Source organism: Python bivittatus, unplaced genomic scaffold (assembly GCF_059951505.1).
Source record: "Python bivittatus isolate LINGU-HERP-01145 unplaced genomic scaffold, Pbiv_v1 ctg000960_np1212, whole genome shotgun sequence".
NCBI lineage: Eukaryota > Metazoa > Chordata > Lepidosauria > Squamata > Pythonidae > Python > Python bivittatus.
The window spans coordinates 1,173,821-1,191,984 of NW_028277124.1; the positions used below are offsets into that span (position 1 = coordinate 1,173,821).

The 18,164-nt window shown below is 36.9% G+C and overlaps 1 protein-coding gene across 7 annotated transcripts in view; it reads left to right on the top strand.

Moving 5' to 3' along the window:
- Positions 1 to 18,164, top strand: part of CTNND2 (catenin delta 2) — a 251,115-nt gene that overhangs the window by 45,671 nt on the left and 187,280 nt on the right. For all 7 annotated transcript variants that reach the window (XR_015794248.1, XM_025164960.2, XM_088131557.1 and 4 more), the window contains exon 3: positions 6,536 to 6,788. Coding sequence is in view for 6 of the 7 variants with exons in the window: in XM_025164960.2 (XP_025020728.2) it covers positions 6,536 to 6,788 (253 nt within the window). In the remaining variant the exon portion in view is untranslated. The remainder of the gene's footprint in view (positions 1 to 6,535; positions 6,789 to 18,164) is intronic.

Genomic DNA, 18,164 nt, shown 5'->3' on the forward strand with positions numbered 1-18,164 from the left:
TGGAATGCTCAAATTATATACCAGGTTGGAACAAACCAACAAAAAGCTCTAAGTTGTGCTTGTCTGCATGCAGAACAGTAACATAGCCGAGAGGCAACTAATCAGTACTTGCCTTGAGATTTTAATCCTAGAATCGGAGACAGAGATTATGTGTCATGCATGATTGTGGGGGAGAGGCATTGGCTGTGATCATCATCCATCTGCACTAAGTTTGGTTGTCCTTGGAATATATTTCAGAATATAAATAAATGACAAGGATTTAGCTAATGTTCGTCATAAAACAAGTATGATCCATTCATTCTCTTGTTGCTTTGTCTCATGAATGGGCAATTGTTAACATAGCTGAAAATAAGCAATAGGGGAAGGTGAAATTGGCATTCATGTATTATTAAGAAAGGAGTATTAACTCTCTCCCATTTGCATATTACTCTTTTGTAAGAGTAAATCATGTTCCTAGAGAATTGTTGGTATTCCATCTGGCAAACTTAAAGGAATGTGAATATTTCTTTCATGCTGATTAGGAAAGGATTCTTGGAGTCTTGAAAGATTGCTCAACAAAAATTTCAATCCCAAAATATAGCTGGGGGGGTTGGGTAGGATTAGAAAAGGAAAGGAGGAAGATACCAATTGAAGGTAAAACTTCTCCATATTATTGCCTTTAGATGAAGCTCTGATATGACCTCACTTGGAATACAGTGAACAATTCTGGTCATATTACTTCAGCAAGGATATTTTAGGGGTGGAAAAGGTACAGAAAATGGTAACTAAAATTATGGAATTTAAATGAGAAAGAAGGCAGATATTGTGAGGCATGATAGGAATATCACATCACACATGGAGTGGATGGAGAGTTTTTCTCCTCTTCTATAACATTACGTATTGGTGACACTTGTTCTAACGGACTTTTTAGCAGTCAACGATTGGGCTGTTAGACACAGATTTTCTTACTATAATGCTGCCTGAGGTCAGCAATCATCTTGGCCATTGCCCTATGCAAGAGCCTTCCAGCTGCAGTGAACACTGGAGGTTTTGAAAAGTACAGCACAATCAAAGGGATTGTTGCAAATTCCTTTCAAGTTAAAGGGTCCTAGAGAAATGGGCAATGAATTTTCTGATAATTTCAGAGATGTAACACTACTGGGACAATGCCTGCCTCTTCATAAATCCAGTCAGGATAGAAGAACAGAGCACTGCTTCTCACAGCAAATTAATCCTGAGAGGGGAGTGGGAGGGAGGAACCAAATAGTGAAAAACTGATCAGAAACCTCAAAAGTTAACTTTTTTCTCCCCAAGTCTTAAGAAACAGTAACAGAAGACTTTTAGTATGCAGGCATCCAGATTCTCATGAAATGTGAATTGTGATGTTACTGAATATCCCCACTTATCAGAGGTTACACAGCAACATTCTAGGAAGTACACATCCCAGACTGGGAATTTAAAGGGTTCTTTTGGTTTAATGTAATGTAAAGAAACTTCCAGTTTACTTGCAGCCCTCTCCCTTCTCCTTTTATGTAGGTAAGAGCAGGTTAGAAAGACACAGTTTTATTCTTGGGTTAGGTAGATGCAGATGAAAGTTTTGCTCCCAATTCCATGACAGGAAGGAAAGTTTCAAACTCCCTCCTCATTCTCCACAGACTGTATCCTAATCAGCCTCCCCATTGTTATTGGTTATTTGGTTTGATTTGATTTGATTTATTTCAAGAGTGAAGTCAAAAACAGTCATGTCACTTGTCCTTAAAGTATAAAATTGTTGAGGTTGTTTCGGTCTAAGAAAGGTGTGCTCGGCACAGAGAAATGGCTTTCCAAAAGAAGAGAATTCCTGAAGCTGCATGCTAATTTCTGCTTTTTTACAGATTTACAGAAGTCAAAAATATGAGCAGTACTTAGTAGTACCATTGTTTTTCCTTTTTCTTTTTTGTAATTGATATCAATATAATTCATCATGAAGGATTTTAAATATAAAACAATATTGCCAAGTCCAAAACCCAAGAAATAAACAATTTTGAAAAATTTATATGTTGAAGCAAAAACAAAAGTATCTTCAACAAAATTTGGTTGCAAAGGATCAAGATTATTCTGCGTTTATTTGACATTAGTTTAGAAACAGGAACACTTGAATACTTCTCTTCCTGTTGGAAACCCAACATAGTCCCTACTCAGGATTATTTTTGAAACTTGTTGGACATTGTTTCTTTATGTTAAAATAAATATTTTTCATCTGTGGCTTGCCATTTAATGTATGAAATTACTTTTAAGTGCTTGAGACTGCAGAAATCTGAGCTTAACAAGCATAAGCCTGTACATGTTTACTATGTAGTAAGTCTCATTGAGTTCAGTGGTTCTTACTCCAGGTAAATATGCATAGGGGAGGATGCATCTGTTTAGCTCAGTTTACGCCATGTGAGTTAGGATGGAAGTGAGGAATGTGAGTCCATTGAGCTGGGTCTTCAGCACAAAGAAATGTATGCAGACATATTCTGTCTTAAGTACCACTGAGTTCAGGTGAATATGCTTAGGACTTCAAGTCCTGTTCAGTCAGTATACAGTCCCTACTACTATCATGTGTAGAAGCAGAACATCTGCTACGGGGAATCTCTGTTTGGGGGTGCTCCACCAACTGTAGATCCTGATATTCAAGAAAGCCTCAATGGGTAGAGGAGGTTCTCAGTGGCATAGATAAATCCTCTACATGAGGAGGGTGGCAAGAGGATAGTAGGGTAGTTGTTTTTCTCTCTGTCCCCCTTGATGTGGCAGCCACGGTTTCCTCCCTTCTCCTGTCTGTTTCAGCCATTCTGCATCTCTCATCCATTTTCTTCTTTCAATTCTCAATTAATGTAAGATTCAGCTTCCCCAAATGTATAGGTAATTATTTGGAGAGGGGTTCATCCCCTTTTCAGGTAAATATACTGTTTGTAAATGTTCAGTTTTGGAAAAGAACTACTATGGATTTAAGTTACATATGTGATTGGATGAGGAATCTGAGAAACAAAAGACGAATTAGATTTGGAAGAAAGTTGAAATACATTCTATAACTCTGAATCATAGGGAGTCAAAGTGTAGTACTTACTTTTTAGTTTATTTATTCATTTAGCATGTTTATTACTGGGAAAGTCAGACTGGATAGTTTCCAAAAACATATTGGAAAAAGTCTACAATAAACCATATCCATATTATTGCCAACAATACTACATAAAGTTACTAGAAATTGAGGTTAATTCAAAGGAGACTACATAACAATGACAACAGTGATAATGAGGAGGAGGAGGAGGAGGAGGCGGCGGCGGCAGCAGCGGAGGGGATGAAAGCATATATATTGACTGGACATGGTGAGACAGAAATAGAAAGAATAGTTCCAGTGATAGTGAATGTACAAGCACACTCTTGCCCCTGCTCACTTTGCAACATATGCTCCGCTAGTAATTTATAGTTTTCTAGATACGTTCTTCACTTCTGAAGAGCTCAGGGGTGAAGGGAATCAAAGAATGTAACCACAAAAGGAAACTGTCAAAAACTTGTTTCATCATTAAGAGGTTATTTTTAATTGCACTTTATGTAGCTGTCAGCTGTAATTTCCAATCCTGTCCTGGACCCTGTGTGTGGTATGTGTGTATTTTGTTTTGTACATTTATACCCTCCCTTTCTTCCATCATGAAACTACCCCTGGCTCCTTCTTCAGAATTCTCATTTGAAGGATTTTCCCTCCCTCCCTCTTCTTTTTCTCCTCCTCATCCTGTCACATGCATTATATGAAGCCAGTTCAGATTACTGTTTCTTATTATTTGTTTTTAGACTCCAGTATTTAAGCTTGTCTTTGGGATAAACCTTGAATATTGTTTGTTCTTCTTTTTTTTTTTTTTACATTATGTGACTTTTAAAATGTGTGTTACCTGATCTTTTATAAGTTGTTTTTCTTTCTAAGAAGTATTAGTCACTATGACACCTTGAGTGACTCTGTGTTGAAAAGGAAAGTCTATTAATATTTTAAATAAATATATGTTTGCCAGAATAGTAGCTGGCAATTCTTTCTCTGTTAGTTCTTAAGAATCAGTTGCATCAGTTGGGGAAGACTGCTATGAACTCTTAAGTAGCTCCCACTTTTGTCTTTTTCTTTTCTTCTTGAACCTCTTCAAATATTCTTACATGTTTTTGGATCTTGGTGGGCAGAGAACATTTTAGGACACATAAGATTTTTTTCTTCTCTGTGTTTATGTTTAATTTATGAACTAATATTTTTCAGCATGCTTGTAGAATAGCACCAGTTTGTGTGTGTGTGTGTGTGTGTGTTTGTAGCTTATATGTGAGTAATCCTATTTTATTACCCTATCAACATAGCAGTGAAGTATGTTGTTAAGATGATTGTGAGGGAACTAATACCCAAATTTGATCTTGATATATATGTTAAGGCTGACACATTTGTTTTCATGCATGTGGGCTAATATAACTTGATCATTCCATTCTTTTTAAATGTCTACTAACTAAAAAAAAATTCAATATTGCACCATCATTATCATTGCCATAATTAACAATTACATTTTGTAGTCCAGCTTGCTGTTCCATATGCATTAATGAAACACACACACACACACACACACAAAGAAAATGCTGAATCCCCAACTCGAATTACATTTGTCTTTCTTTTAAAATGAAACATACTATGGAGATGTTTGTTTCCTAATTTGTATATGATATTTTCAGAAGTCACATGGAACATTTAAGATCCAGATGTAAGCTATACTAGATTAATAGCATTACAGCATTTGCTGAAAACCCACATCAATCTATTACCACTTTATAATGAATGTCTAATTCATGTGGTCAGAAGGATAGATAAAGCTAACTCCAGAATATAGCCTAAGTGTTTGTTTTCAGGTTGTAAAATGTTTAGTATGACAATAATTAAACAGTGATTAATTATATTCCCAAAGTTCTGCGAACACTGACAGAAATGTGATTGTGCATATTCTTTTTGTCATTGGTCCTAATTTACCTCTAGAGATCATTTATTTGTCACAATGTAATGGAAGTTCCCTCCTAAATTTTTACATATGTCAAAATCATCAAGTAATATAACTATTCTCTCTGTAATTTTACAAGAAAAAGATCCATTGGTGTTACCTTGGACACATAACTTGGAATGAATGTTCATTAAAGATAAAAATAAAAGTTCAACTGGATCTGGAACCTGCTAAATAGTTAAAACTAGAATGTAGAGATTCTTTCTTTCATTATTTTCTTTATCTATCTATCCAAAATTTGAGTTGCCAGATCTGGATGCTTTATCAGATCATCTTGGTTGCATCAGAAATTAATTGATAACATGGTAAGAAGAGATAAACTGGAAAACATCTGCAGGATTTAGTCAGACATTTTTTGAGGACTAAGAGAAATTCTATTCTCTTTCCTCCTCCTTCCCCTTCATTTTATTTGTGATTGGGCCGAACAGAGTTGGTCTTAACAGAGAACAATACTACAGCATAATACATAAATAATATAGACAGTGGAGAAAATAGTATTGTAGTACAAGTCTGTACATATAAACTGGAAAATAGCTTTTGTTGCATTCAGCAACAAGTTTGTGACCTGGTTAATACTGCTTTCCTCTAAATTTAAAACTAATAAGTATAAAGAACAGAGTAAGGAAGTATTTAATTATACTATCATAAACCAATAATTCAATAGGTTTTTTTTCATTCAGTGTCCACTATTTCATAACCTTAGATTAGCTATGTCTGTGGTAAAATGCTTCTGATTTCCTATGTCAGAATATATTTTAAGCAAAATCAGTGGTGGCATCCTAAATTGGCAAGTTGATCCATGTTGGTTCAGAGTTAATTTATAATGACAAAAGCAGAACAAAAAAAAAGCTCATTAGAAAACTTACCAAATAGCTGTATGAATTGGTTCCTAGTTATAATAAACTTGTCATTTGCCTAGAAAACCTTTATTTAGAAGTCAGCATCATGGAAAAACAAATGAACATTATTTGAATAACTTTTAAAATTAATTACACTGATGCTGTTAATATCCAAAATGGATCGTATTTCACTTCTTCTGCATGCAGGTATAATTCTAATTATGGTGTTGGAATGTACAAAGGTTTGTTATTGAAATTTTACAAATGAAATTCACACGCATTGTCTTTATTACTCTTGGGTAATATTATTATGCAGACTGGAGATGATTGGATATTCATCTTTTAAAGTATTTTATTTTGTAGCATCTCTATAGCAGGCCCACATTTAATAGGCAACCTTTTTGAATTTTTTTTTAAAGAAAAACCCCAAATTGAGTACAAAGGGAACATCAGTATCAAAGGGTTTAGTTCTCATTTTTATGCTTATTGGTGGCTAGTGTCTTTTCATATGGTAATGACTTATATCTCATTATGTTTCCAGGGATTATAATGTGCTTTTTTTCTCATTCTTTTCAAACCCCTGTTTATATGTGTGTATTTTTTTCCTCTGCCTAGACCTGGTTAACCATTTCTGTGAACAGGTCCTCAATTTTTTACTTTGTCCCTACTTTCCTGTCGTAGCCCCATCTTCCCCTGGTGTCGACTCCGTACCCTTACAGCGCACAGGCAGTCAACTCGGCACACAGAATGCATCAGCGACTTTCCAGAGGGCCAGCTATGCAGCAGGCCCTGCCTCCAATTACGCAGATCCCTACCGACAGCTGCAGTATTGTCCTTCTGTTGAATCACCATACAGCAAATCTGGACCAGCCATCCCACCTGAGGGAACCTTGGCTAGGTCACCTTCTATTGATAGCATTCAGAAAGATCCCAGGTGGGTGAAACTTTTTTCTATAACCATTCATTCATAAAGAGATTTATAGCTGCAACCATGAGGATCAAGGTGGTAGATTATTGCATAAATAAATAACCAATTTCATATTTTTAAATGTAGTGCTGTTTCATAAGACAAACCAATTGGCCAGCAAGATTGTTACAGAAACTGGGCTTTTATTAGCACTTTTTCAATCTATTAGCATTTTTGACAACAAGAATAAGAAAATGGCACACATAAATGCATATTATAGTGTCCTTCTGTTCTGTCTTCCTGGAACTTCTTCTCCAAACATCTTGCATGTAATTGATTTATGTTAGTGTTTTTAATTACTTTCCTGTTAGTAAAGGATGTGCTTCTTTTTGTTTAAGTATTTTCAAAATGCCATTAGGTTTCCTGTGCTGGGAAGCTGGTGTTAACCAGTGTTTCCAAGGGTATTGTCATATGAATTTTTGATTTAAATATAAAAGGTTGGAATCAAGCTGGGGTTATTAAAATACACAAACAATTTTAATTAAAAATATGCAATTGATTTTTACGAGACTTCCATTGTCAGGTATGTGACTTTCATGGCATTTAAACAGGACAGACAAAAATGCAAAGGGTATCCAGACATCATTGTTGGGCTAGGAGTTTTTAAACCTTGTTTGTTGAACAAGCCATAATGACCTAATTAACATATAATCCTTAAATATAATGGGTGGATTCACACATGTTTACAGTGTGGTAGAGCATTATGTATGAAAAAGGTCATGTTGTTAGGCTTTTGCCTGTTTTATTTAAATCATTTTACGCTTGATGACTTCTTTGTTTTTGTCCTTTTTCTTGTTTCCATTATAATACATTTTCTTTATCTGCCTCGTATTTCACCTTTTTCCTAATAATTTGTATTACAATAAACATTAAAATACTTTAGCAAATTATTTTTTTAAGTATTAATAATATAACATCTATAAAACAAGTAGAAACACTTGCTCAGATATGTAGGGTACCTCAATTTTTCTTTTTAAAATGATTTAAAAATATATAAAAAGCATGTATAATAACCCTGAATGGCTCTTGCTTGTTTTTTACACATGTGGTGAGAGGGGAACAGTATTGAAAGTTGCTTGGTCTAGATAGTTGAAAGCTTTACATGGCCACTTTGCCAGTATTCTGAAATACTTAGGTGATAAAATTCAGAAGTCACTGTGCCACAGAAATTGTTAGATTTCAAATGTTTCTTCTGAAGAAAGATGGCTGTCACTGCTTAACATATCACTTTTTAGCATGTTTCTATGTGGAAGCTTTTTTAGAATCACAAAATGCCTCGTTACATAGTAGCCTATTATTTGCTGGATGACCCCCAACTCATTCCTATTGCATTATAATTTCAAATTTTGATCTGAGGGCAATTCATGTGCACAAATTAGCAGACAGCTGGGAAACTAGGATGGAAGTCTGGAGAACTTCTTCCAGAAATCCTGTGGATCCTCACACCCTGAAGTACCCTACCTCCTGCTTTGGAATATTGGCTCGATAGTTCCCAGCCATCATCCCCTCTATTCCACGAGGCCCTTGCCCCGTGTCCATCCCCTAGCCCCAGTGTGCGAGTACAGTGTGAAATAAGCCCGCAACCTGGGCTGCCTGACTGGTGATTAAGAGAGGCATAATGCAAAATGCAAAAGAAAAAAGAAAGTAATTTAAACAGTGTAACCTTCTGGCCGTGTATAAGCATGTGGCCTATCCTCCTATCCTCCTCACTCACTGGGAGACAGGCTAATCTCACAACAGATAAACAATATCAAACAATTATTGAAGCAGAGAATGTAGAATGTTTTAAAAAAAACACCCTTTTTAAAAAAGGTTTTAGGTATTAAAATGCAAACATTCAGTGTTGGAACAGATAAATAACAGAGCTTGTTAGATCGCAGGAAAACAGCAGCTGACAAATTAAACCAAAAAAGCTCAAAAGAAAATAAAGACCATAAGATGATGCTGATTTTCTACCAATCTGTAAAAAGGTTGAAGTGCGATTCAGATCATAAAAATAATCTAAATAAAAATAATGTCTTCATGCTCAGACTGTGATGTGAATAAAGGCTGAAATTAAACACAGTTCACTGGCTTATACAGAGAAATAACAACATTAGGCAATGAAGCTTGACCTAGCACAACACAGAAAACATAAACCTAATGCAATTCCTGGCTAGACACATTACCTGTAGCACTTTCTGAGGTTAAGGTCTCTCTGCTTCAATTATTTGGACATTCTAGCTTTTTGGAGAGTACAAATGTTAATCAAAGGCTGTGGAAAATAATTTTAGATCCACGCTTTTATCCCAGTCTCATTTCACAGTTTCTTTTTCTCTCCAGCTGGAGGAAGAGCTGAAGTAACTGACTCTCTGGGTATGTGACAAAACGTATCTTTCTCTCAGGATGTGTATTCTGTGTCTGGCCTAAACTGTTGTGAATGTCTGGCACTTAAGCAGCATTCAGAATAAGAACTACAGAATAAATGTTAAACAATTTTGAAAAATGAAATCCGGCTCATCTACTTTGGAAATCCTTAAGCCTAACTGCCTCTAAACGTTGCCTTTATTGTAATTGCTCAAATGTTTGCCACATTCCTTTCTTTTTCATACTTCCCAAGGAACACATGAGGGATCTATATGAAATCCAAGTTTTTTCCAGCTTTTGTGCAGTGAAGATTTCTTAACATGCTCTGTATCTGCATTGCAGTGGGAATTCTGATAAATTCCTAGAAACCTTTGTTAGAAAAAGTTGGAAATTTAGGAAGAGAACTCAGCTTTAGACTGTTTCAGTCAGTGTGCAATTTTACTATTATTTTAAAATGAAACTATTGTCCACAGAATTCCTTTTCTGCACCAGTGATTTATAATGCCTATTGCTACACTGACAGCTTCTATTAAAGTACAAGTTAGACTTTCGTTCTCACAAGTTATACTTGTGCTTCAAATGTTTAAAGCCATGGGTTTGGAATATGTGGGTATATACATGTATTAGAGTTGTACAGTGCTTTGATTCCAGAAAGGTGATTCAGAGCACATGGGAGCAGAAGTGTGGCACTTGTCTGCAATTTTTTAAAGTAGCTATGTCTTTCTCTAGAATTGCACTTTATCCCAGGGAAAGGCATGGTGCTTTAAGAAGTGCAAATAGGAGCTATGTTTGTACACCTTTTTGGAATCAAAATTGTACAACCCTAACACATAAACACACATATATTCTATAAACGTGAGATTAAGAATCTATACTATAAATATAACTTGCAGTGTTTGTGCTTGAAAGAATCACTTTATTGAGGGAGATTATGGCAATGACAAGTGGAATTCTGCAGAGATGGACCCAGTTGTTGGGCATGCAAGACAAAGAGAGCCAATGAGAAAACTCCAGTTGTGCTTGTTATGTCTGTTGTATTAAATCACCAGTTGGAATTCAGACAAATAGGAAAAGCTCTTATATATCATTCATTTTTCTTCCTTTACTAATATCCAAACTAATTATGCAATTTATTGGTAAAACTGAAAAAGAATTGCTAGTACCAATATAAAAAGATAATTGGATAAAAAAGTGGATATACAGGTAGTCCTCGACTTATAACCACAATTGGGACCAGGATTTCTATTGCTAAGCAGTGCAGTCGTAAAGTGAGACGTCATGTGACCGCATTGCTTAGCAACGGCAATCCCAGCGGTCCCGGTTACTGTCGTTAACCAAGAGTCATGGGTTGTTAAGTGAATACCCACCCCAATCCAAACCATTCTGAGTTTGGTCCCTCCCAGCCCTGAGCTTCAGTAAGGTAAGGGACTGCCTCCAACTTCCCCCACTCGCCTGTCTCCCCCCATCTCTGCCCTTTTGGCCGCCCTGCACCCTACCTCGTGGGGTAGCAAGCATCCCCAGAGCCATGTGGCTCTGGGGCTGCTTGCCACACCCCAGGAAGCTGTAGCCACCCCAGCCCAGTCCCAGCCACAGTCACCCTCACCACCCTGCACTCTGAGACCTCTGCCATCCTGCACTCGCCCCCCCCCCGCAACTGACCTTTGCCCGTCTTCTTGCTCCCACTGCTGATGAGGCATGCCCAGCCTGGCTGCTGGGCCAGGCTGCGACTGGGCTTCATGCTGCAAAAAAAAAAAAAGTAAAAAGCAGCCCCTGAGTCGGGGCACACCAAAAAGCTGTTTTTGCTGCACCCACAGATCAGAACTACCCAGAAATTGCAAGGAAAGGATCCAGGGGAACTGAGCCAAACTGGGGTCTGAGTGTGCCACCCCATTCTTCCCTGTTAGTCTAAGTCTGCAGGCAGTGGCTTCCCCGCTTAAAAAATGTCTGCCGCCAAAGGAAGACCCGAAGGAATGAAGCAAACCTGAATGGGAGTCCAAGCTCCATGCTTCCTCCCCACCATCCAACCCTCCGATTTGGAAGAAAGACCTCGAAGAGGGTTCAGGCTTCAGATTCCTCACAGCCAATGAGCACATGACTGAGGCCTGCTAGCAGCCTCCCACATGGGGCTCTGTTCCCACAAGAACCGCTGCCTTCTTTGTCTCCCATCCAAGGGGAGAGTGCCTGTCCCTAAAAGGCCATGCTCGGTTCAGATCCAACTCCTGCAAGATGCTTCCCAGGGCAAACACTCTTTGGTACCTTTTCGCAGTGTTGGGGGGGGGAAGCAGAAGCCCCTGAGCTGCAGTGCAGCGTGAAGCCCAGCCCTAGCACGGCCCAGCAGCCAGGCCAGGTATGCCTTGTCAGCAGCAGAAGAAGACGGTGAAGGTCAGCTAGGGCGGCAGAGTGCATGGCAGCAGGGAGCCAAAAGGGCATAAATGGGGGGGAGATGGGTGGGGGGAGTTGAAGCACCCCTACAGTTGTAAGTGCAGACAGGTTGCCAAGCACCTGAATTTTGATTAAGTAACTGCAGGGGCGCTACAACAGCTGTAACTTCAGGCATGGGTCATAAGTCCCTTCATTCAGCACCACTGTAACTTTGGTCGCTGAACGAATGGTCGTAAGTCAAGGACTACCTGTATTCACATAAGACATCAAGCCAGGTTAACATTAGTTAAAATTAAAAGGTTTACCTAGTGAATGTGTCCCAAGCAACATAGCAAACCATCATGAACTTCTTGGATGCCATTTTTGCCGGGGGGGGGGTCCCAGCAACCTTTGCAGTCCCTGGTCAACCACATACTTCCTGGCAATTTAGTTTTGCTGTTGTAATAATTACAACAACAACACACTCAAGCTGCCCTAATCAGAATTGGAGTCATCAAACAAGTGAGGAAAGGCAGATGACTTCCTCACTGTGTGTGGCAGGGTGAGGGGGAGTTTCTGCAGGGATGAAAAACAAAGTAAGAACAAGAGCTGCTGAAGTGACTTGAGTTTGTGGTCACTGTTTCACCCTGCCTCATTTTCCTGAAGGGTTAATGTTATTTAGCAATAATAATTGCTGCTATTATTAGAGCTATCAGACCTGGATTGCAAAAACCAAGACCACCATTAGATGGCAGCAGAGAGTTACCATCTTTTGCATCTCTTTGCTGCCATCTAGCAGTATTCCAGATTTTTCCAACTCCAGTCTGGTGGCCTTGATTATTTTTCTGGATTTGCACAACATGCTGGTCTGTAGTTAAGGACATTGACAACCAATTATTTACATCTAGTGGGTTTTTGCAGCCCAGATATAGTATGCCCAGTTTAACCCATGGTCTGTGTTTTAATAATATGATAAAAGGGCTACCAGTATTTGGGCTGCAAAGATCTGAACAACCATTAGACTTGGTTGTTATAGTTTGGAGTTATAGTTTGCTTGGTTGTTATAGTTTGGAGTTATAGTTTGCTGTAACTCTTTGCTTCCATCTAAGAGTATTTCAGACTTTTGCAGACCAGATACAGTAGCCATACTGATAGTCCAAACCACAGCATAGTCAATGGGCCCCAACTTCACATCAGTTTATTATAATGGCTTGGCTTTGCTGGAATGCTAGATGGTGAAAAATTAAATTAATTTTTTAAAAATGCAAAATACATTTAGGTTTTATTCAATTATTACATGGAAGTAAACCCTACTGCAGTTATTGGAATTTCCTACACAGATTTTTATAACTTAGCCACCATAACAGAGTATGGAATTGTTACGGAAATGCACCACAGAGCTTGTTTCTGGCTGATGGGGATTTTCCTGTTAATATTCAGAGGCTTTCCTCCTCTGGCTCTTGCTCTGAAAGTTCCATTTCATTCCCTCTGCTGAGTTTAATTTCCTATCATGCAGAGAAGGAAAGTTACTGGCTTAGTGTCTTCAAAGACTCTATGTCAATAGGCCTTGTTGTATCCCTTGTTTTGTTCTCTTTTCAGGGGGAACAGAGCTTAATATCCCATATTCTTTGTGGACCATTGACATTCACATTTGCCCCACTTTCTATGAAGAACACTGTGCTCTTTTCACAAGCAGTTTATTCTTTCACTTTTTCATTGGGGAAAAACAACCCATTATGAAAAGCGGCAATTAGAATCTTCATTATCATGGAAGTATTGTGAGAGTAAAATATGGAGGGCAGAGTATAGCTTTAAGCTAAATTGATTTTTTTTCCTGAAGAATTCTTACAGTATACCTGTCTTATTTATTATGATTTGTTTCAGTGCAATACAGAATAAGAGATCATTAAGAGATCAACCAGAGCATAAATTCCAGTATGTGCACTTTTTCAGACATGTCTCTTTTGTGCATTTATCTTGTTCAATTAATGTAGATTCATATAAAGCCAAGCCAAAATTCGCTGTAAGATTCTGTTATCTTGTGCCGCCTTTGTGGCATGCACAGGCAGATAGATAGATAGATAGATAGATAGATAGATAGATAGATAGATAGATAGATAGATAGATAGATAGATAGATAGATAGATAGATAGATAGATACTGTGTGTGTTTGTGTGTGCGCTGTGGTGGATAAGGTGCTGGACGGAGTGGGGAGATCTCGGTTCTAGTCTTCCCTTGGGCACGAATGCCAGCTGGTTGAATTGGGCCAGTCACACTCTCTCAGCCCTAGACTGGGAAGTTAAAAAAACTTTCTACCAAAGTGCACTGAACCAGTATGGTAGATGCATAACCTTTAATAAATATGTAGTCCATAACCTTTAATAAAGAGGCCTTCATTTTGCAGTGAATTGATTCAGGCCTATAATAAAGACACATACCAGCATATTCTTCAAGGACGGACAGATCTGATAGAAGGAGGCAAAATAACACAAGTGGGGTGGAGGTTGCAATGAACAGCTGCATGCCACAGCTTTCTCTCTTCCTTATTGCAGCTGCATCTTACACTGTCTTATGTTCTGTATTATAGAAACTTTACAGTGTTTCCACATTTATAACATATATCTACCAATTTAATTATTTAAAAAATTATACCATGATCCTACCATTTATGTAAGGGCAGCATCTCTATAAATATGCATTATTCTGCTGGCATGAGAAGTTGTTTATACGAACCAAAAGCACTGACTAGGTAGCACAGCAAATTTATCATCATGAAAGAAACTGGAAGGGAAAACAAAACAAGTCTTTAAGGCTTGAACAAGTCTTTCAGACTGAAAGTCAACAGCATACAAATGTTAACTGCATTGGAATCAAATTATTATTATGTCCTTGGCTGCAGTTACTGTAGCCAAGATATTAAACCGGCTATGGGAATTCACAGCTGAAAATGCTACCAAGCTACACCAGCTATCATGTTTTATTGCAGCTATAAAATTTCACGGATGGAAATAAATATAAATAAGAATACATATTTCTATAAATGTGATATTAATTCCATTTTTATGTAGTATATATTTGTGAATTCTTGTTTGTTTTATGGGAGGGGGAGGTCTTAAAGAAACCATTGCAACAAGTCCTTCTATTCTGGCATGACTGCAAGAAAGTGAGTGAAAACTTTCAATATGTTTTTGACTGATAGAAATTTAATAAAATACAATAACTATTCGTAACAATAATTTGTTGACACAAATCTGCTTTGTTTATCTTTTTCAAACAAACATTGCAATTAAATAAAGAGAATCAGTTTTATATAAAAGTATACGCTTCAGTTAATCAAAAATGGAAATGAAAGCATCAGAGCTGACAAACAGAAGAGAAGGGAATTCACTGAGTCCAAGGCTCACTGTAATTTCTTTTCATCAGAATAAACCAAAGTTTATTGTAATATTCAAGTATTGGATTCACGCATTGAACTAAATAATGGCTTATTTAATTACAGTTTATTAAATGTTTTGATTAGGCTGACTTCACACAATGCTAAGCTATAAATAATGTTTACAACCACAATGGCTGGTTGTAGTTTAGCATGTGGGTTTTGATTAAAAGTATTTCCACACTACACTCTTTCCATCTTCATGGCAAAAAGGACTCTGGAATTCTATAGTGCTAAACACACTGACTAGTGTGTTTAGCCTGATATTTTACTAAGTTTTTTCTTCCTGTGTAGTAGATACACAGATAGTTGTGGCATATTCAGAAAACCACATTTACATAAATTCTGTCTTAGTATGATGAGTGAATCCAATCTGTGTGGTCTCCTTTTAAATAAACTTGACTGGATCTCTCCTAGCACCCTGAATATAGTCCAGACTGGAATTATATTCAGCGCTTGCTTACACATGTGTGTGCGCTCTCTCTCTCTCTCTCTCTCTCTCTTTCTTTTCTGGTCCAAAGGAACCATACATAAGCCACCATCATGAAACACCCAAACATCTGATCAGACGAAACAGCCAGTATGATGTAATGGTTAAGGTGGTAGACTAGACTAGTAAGTCCATCCTCAGCCATGGAAGTCCACTGGGTGTCTTGGCCAGAAAGACAAAAGACAGTAAATCATAAAGATCTTAACAATGTACTCTATGGATTTTAAAAGCTGGGGGGAAAGTAGGCTTGTTATGTATGAAGAATGAACCCAACATTCTCATAGTATCATAATTTTAACCATTAGTTCAGGATTGCATTCAAAGTAGTTTACAAGCTAAAATGGCAAGAAAATAAAATGATGATTCAAGAAGCATTTCCTGATTATTTATTCCCTCATAGTTAAAGTAGTAATAAGCACGCAAGGCAACATATGCAAAATAGGAAAAAAATCTTCTACTGTGTGAATATTACTCATTGCCTTTTGATTTTTTAAATTTTATTTTACAAGAAGAATTAAGACTTCACTAGAGATTTTATCTTCATAATTATATTTGTAGGTCCATTATTTGAAAACCATGAATCCCCATTTACGCTCACTTTCTGAAAGGGATTTAAGAAATAGATGAATATTATCAGGATTAAAAAAGGGTAGAGCTTAACAGTCAGTCTTACATAGAAGAAGGTATAAAATATAAAGTCAGTGTTTATTTTCTTCTTCTTCTTTGCATTTGTCTCACTTAATGGGGGAGTCCATTTGTTCTGCATTACTGTCTTATGTAGTTCTTAAAGTTTATCAGTGCAGGATGCAACAAGGGATTTTGATTTTCACCCAGCTTGTTGCAAAGCTTGATGCTAATTGTTGCTGAGAAGGAATAACTGGATCAAAGCCACCCAGCTGACTTCCATGCTTAAAGGAGGACTAGTTACCTGAGATTTCCTGCTCCCACTCTAGCACCATAACAACTATACCACTCTGGCCCTCCATTTGTCCCCTATCTGCTTCTTTTAAAAAGTTGAAAGAGAAGTGTTGCATCAGCAAGCATAGAAAGCTTTGTGTCATGCACAAAACTATGCTATTAGGGTTTATGCATTATATTTGCATTATATATCATTTTGTTTGCTTCTTTAAATGCTTGCTTTTGCTCAGACGTTCTTCCCTTAGGTAATATACATCTCATCTCTATTTTGCATACCTTTTCTCACTGCAGTTTATCATTGCAGCTTTTAAAATACCATTTTTCTTTTCAATACAGATTCTAAAAGCTTGCATTAAAGAAATCTAGCATATAATGGTTTTACGCTGTAGGTCAACAGACCTGGATTAACAAGCAGCTTTGTACTAAATTGGATTATTTATCATTTAGTCCAGAGGTTTTGCTGTTGACTTGTAGCATCAGGCTCTCAAAATTCTTCCCCATCACCAACTACCTTCCTGGGGCTCTTAATTGGAACTACTAGCAATTCAACCAAGGGCCTTCTTATGCTCTGCATTCAACTAAGGCAGACTAATCAGGCAGTGGATATATACTCTCAGCAATGTTGCTCTGACCCTGAGATAACCCAAAGTTCCCAAAAGTAATCTATAAACCTAATTTCATTAAATGCTTTCTTTACTTGCTTTTTACGTAGAATATGGAAATAATTATAATAATGTTTTGTTGTTCATTAATTGTTAATTAAGAAGAAAGAGTTTTATTGAGAAGGGGAGAATTAAAAACAATAATTGCTTTGCTGAGGATAAGCAAAAATTTGGCAGAAAAAGAAAAGGACTTTTAATCAAAATTATTATTTTTTCTCGTAAGAGTAATGTTGCATTTGGTTGTTATTATTCCATTAAGAAAATTAACATTTATCTATCAAACCATTTTTCGCATACATTTAGGTTTTCTGAATCCATCAATTGATTTTTTTAATCTCTCATAGTTTGTGGATTTAGGAGTCAACTTGAAAAAAAATATTATGAGCTTCAATTCCCAAATTATCTAAAGAAGTATTTTAAGTAATAAAACAGTGTACTATTTAATTTTGGGCAATGATTTTGAAAAAAAATGAAAACAAATAGTGTTAAGGTATTAAATAAAAATAGTGTTAAAAACAAACATGTTTATGGAAGATTCACATTTAACCATTGCCATCTAATTCCATGTGTCTGGGACATTGCTTGGTTTCATGACTAATTGTGATTGCATAATTTCACGCTTTGGGAAGAGGGACATAGTTTATAGATTTCTATTTCTTCGTATAACAGTTTCAGGTGAACAAAGCAAAAATAATATATGAACTATTGAATCGCAAATATTTCAAAAGAAGTTCTCATAAAGGCTGTGATAGCTTTTTCCAAAACTCCAAGCATAAGAAACAATTTTATATGTGATCTCTTCTATATATCACATGATGATATGAGAAAACACACCTAGGAAAGTCATTTGTTCAACCTTGCAATCATAACAGCTAGCTACTATCTATAAAAGTAAGAAAAGCAAAGTTGTGCTCTCTACTAGAAATCAGATTTCTGGGTTAGACTTCCCCAATTTAGATTTCTAGAACTCCAGTGTTTACTACTGAAATCACAGTGTCATTTATTTCAGTTTCACACTCCCCTTTATACATACCTCATGATTGAAATGTGGGAAAACAAATATTAAGCAAGTTATGTGAAGTTCTCTATTGGGAATTGTATTTGCTCTGTACTAAGCAGTCACATCTCTACAA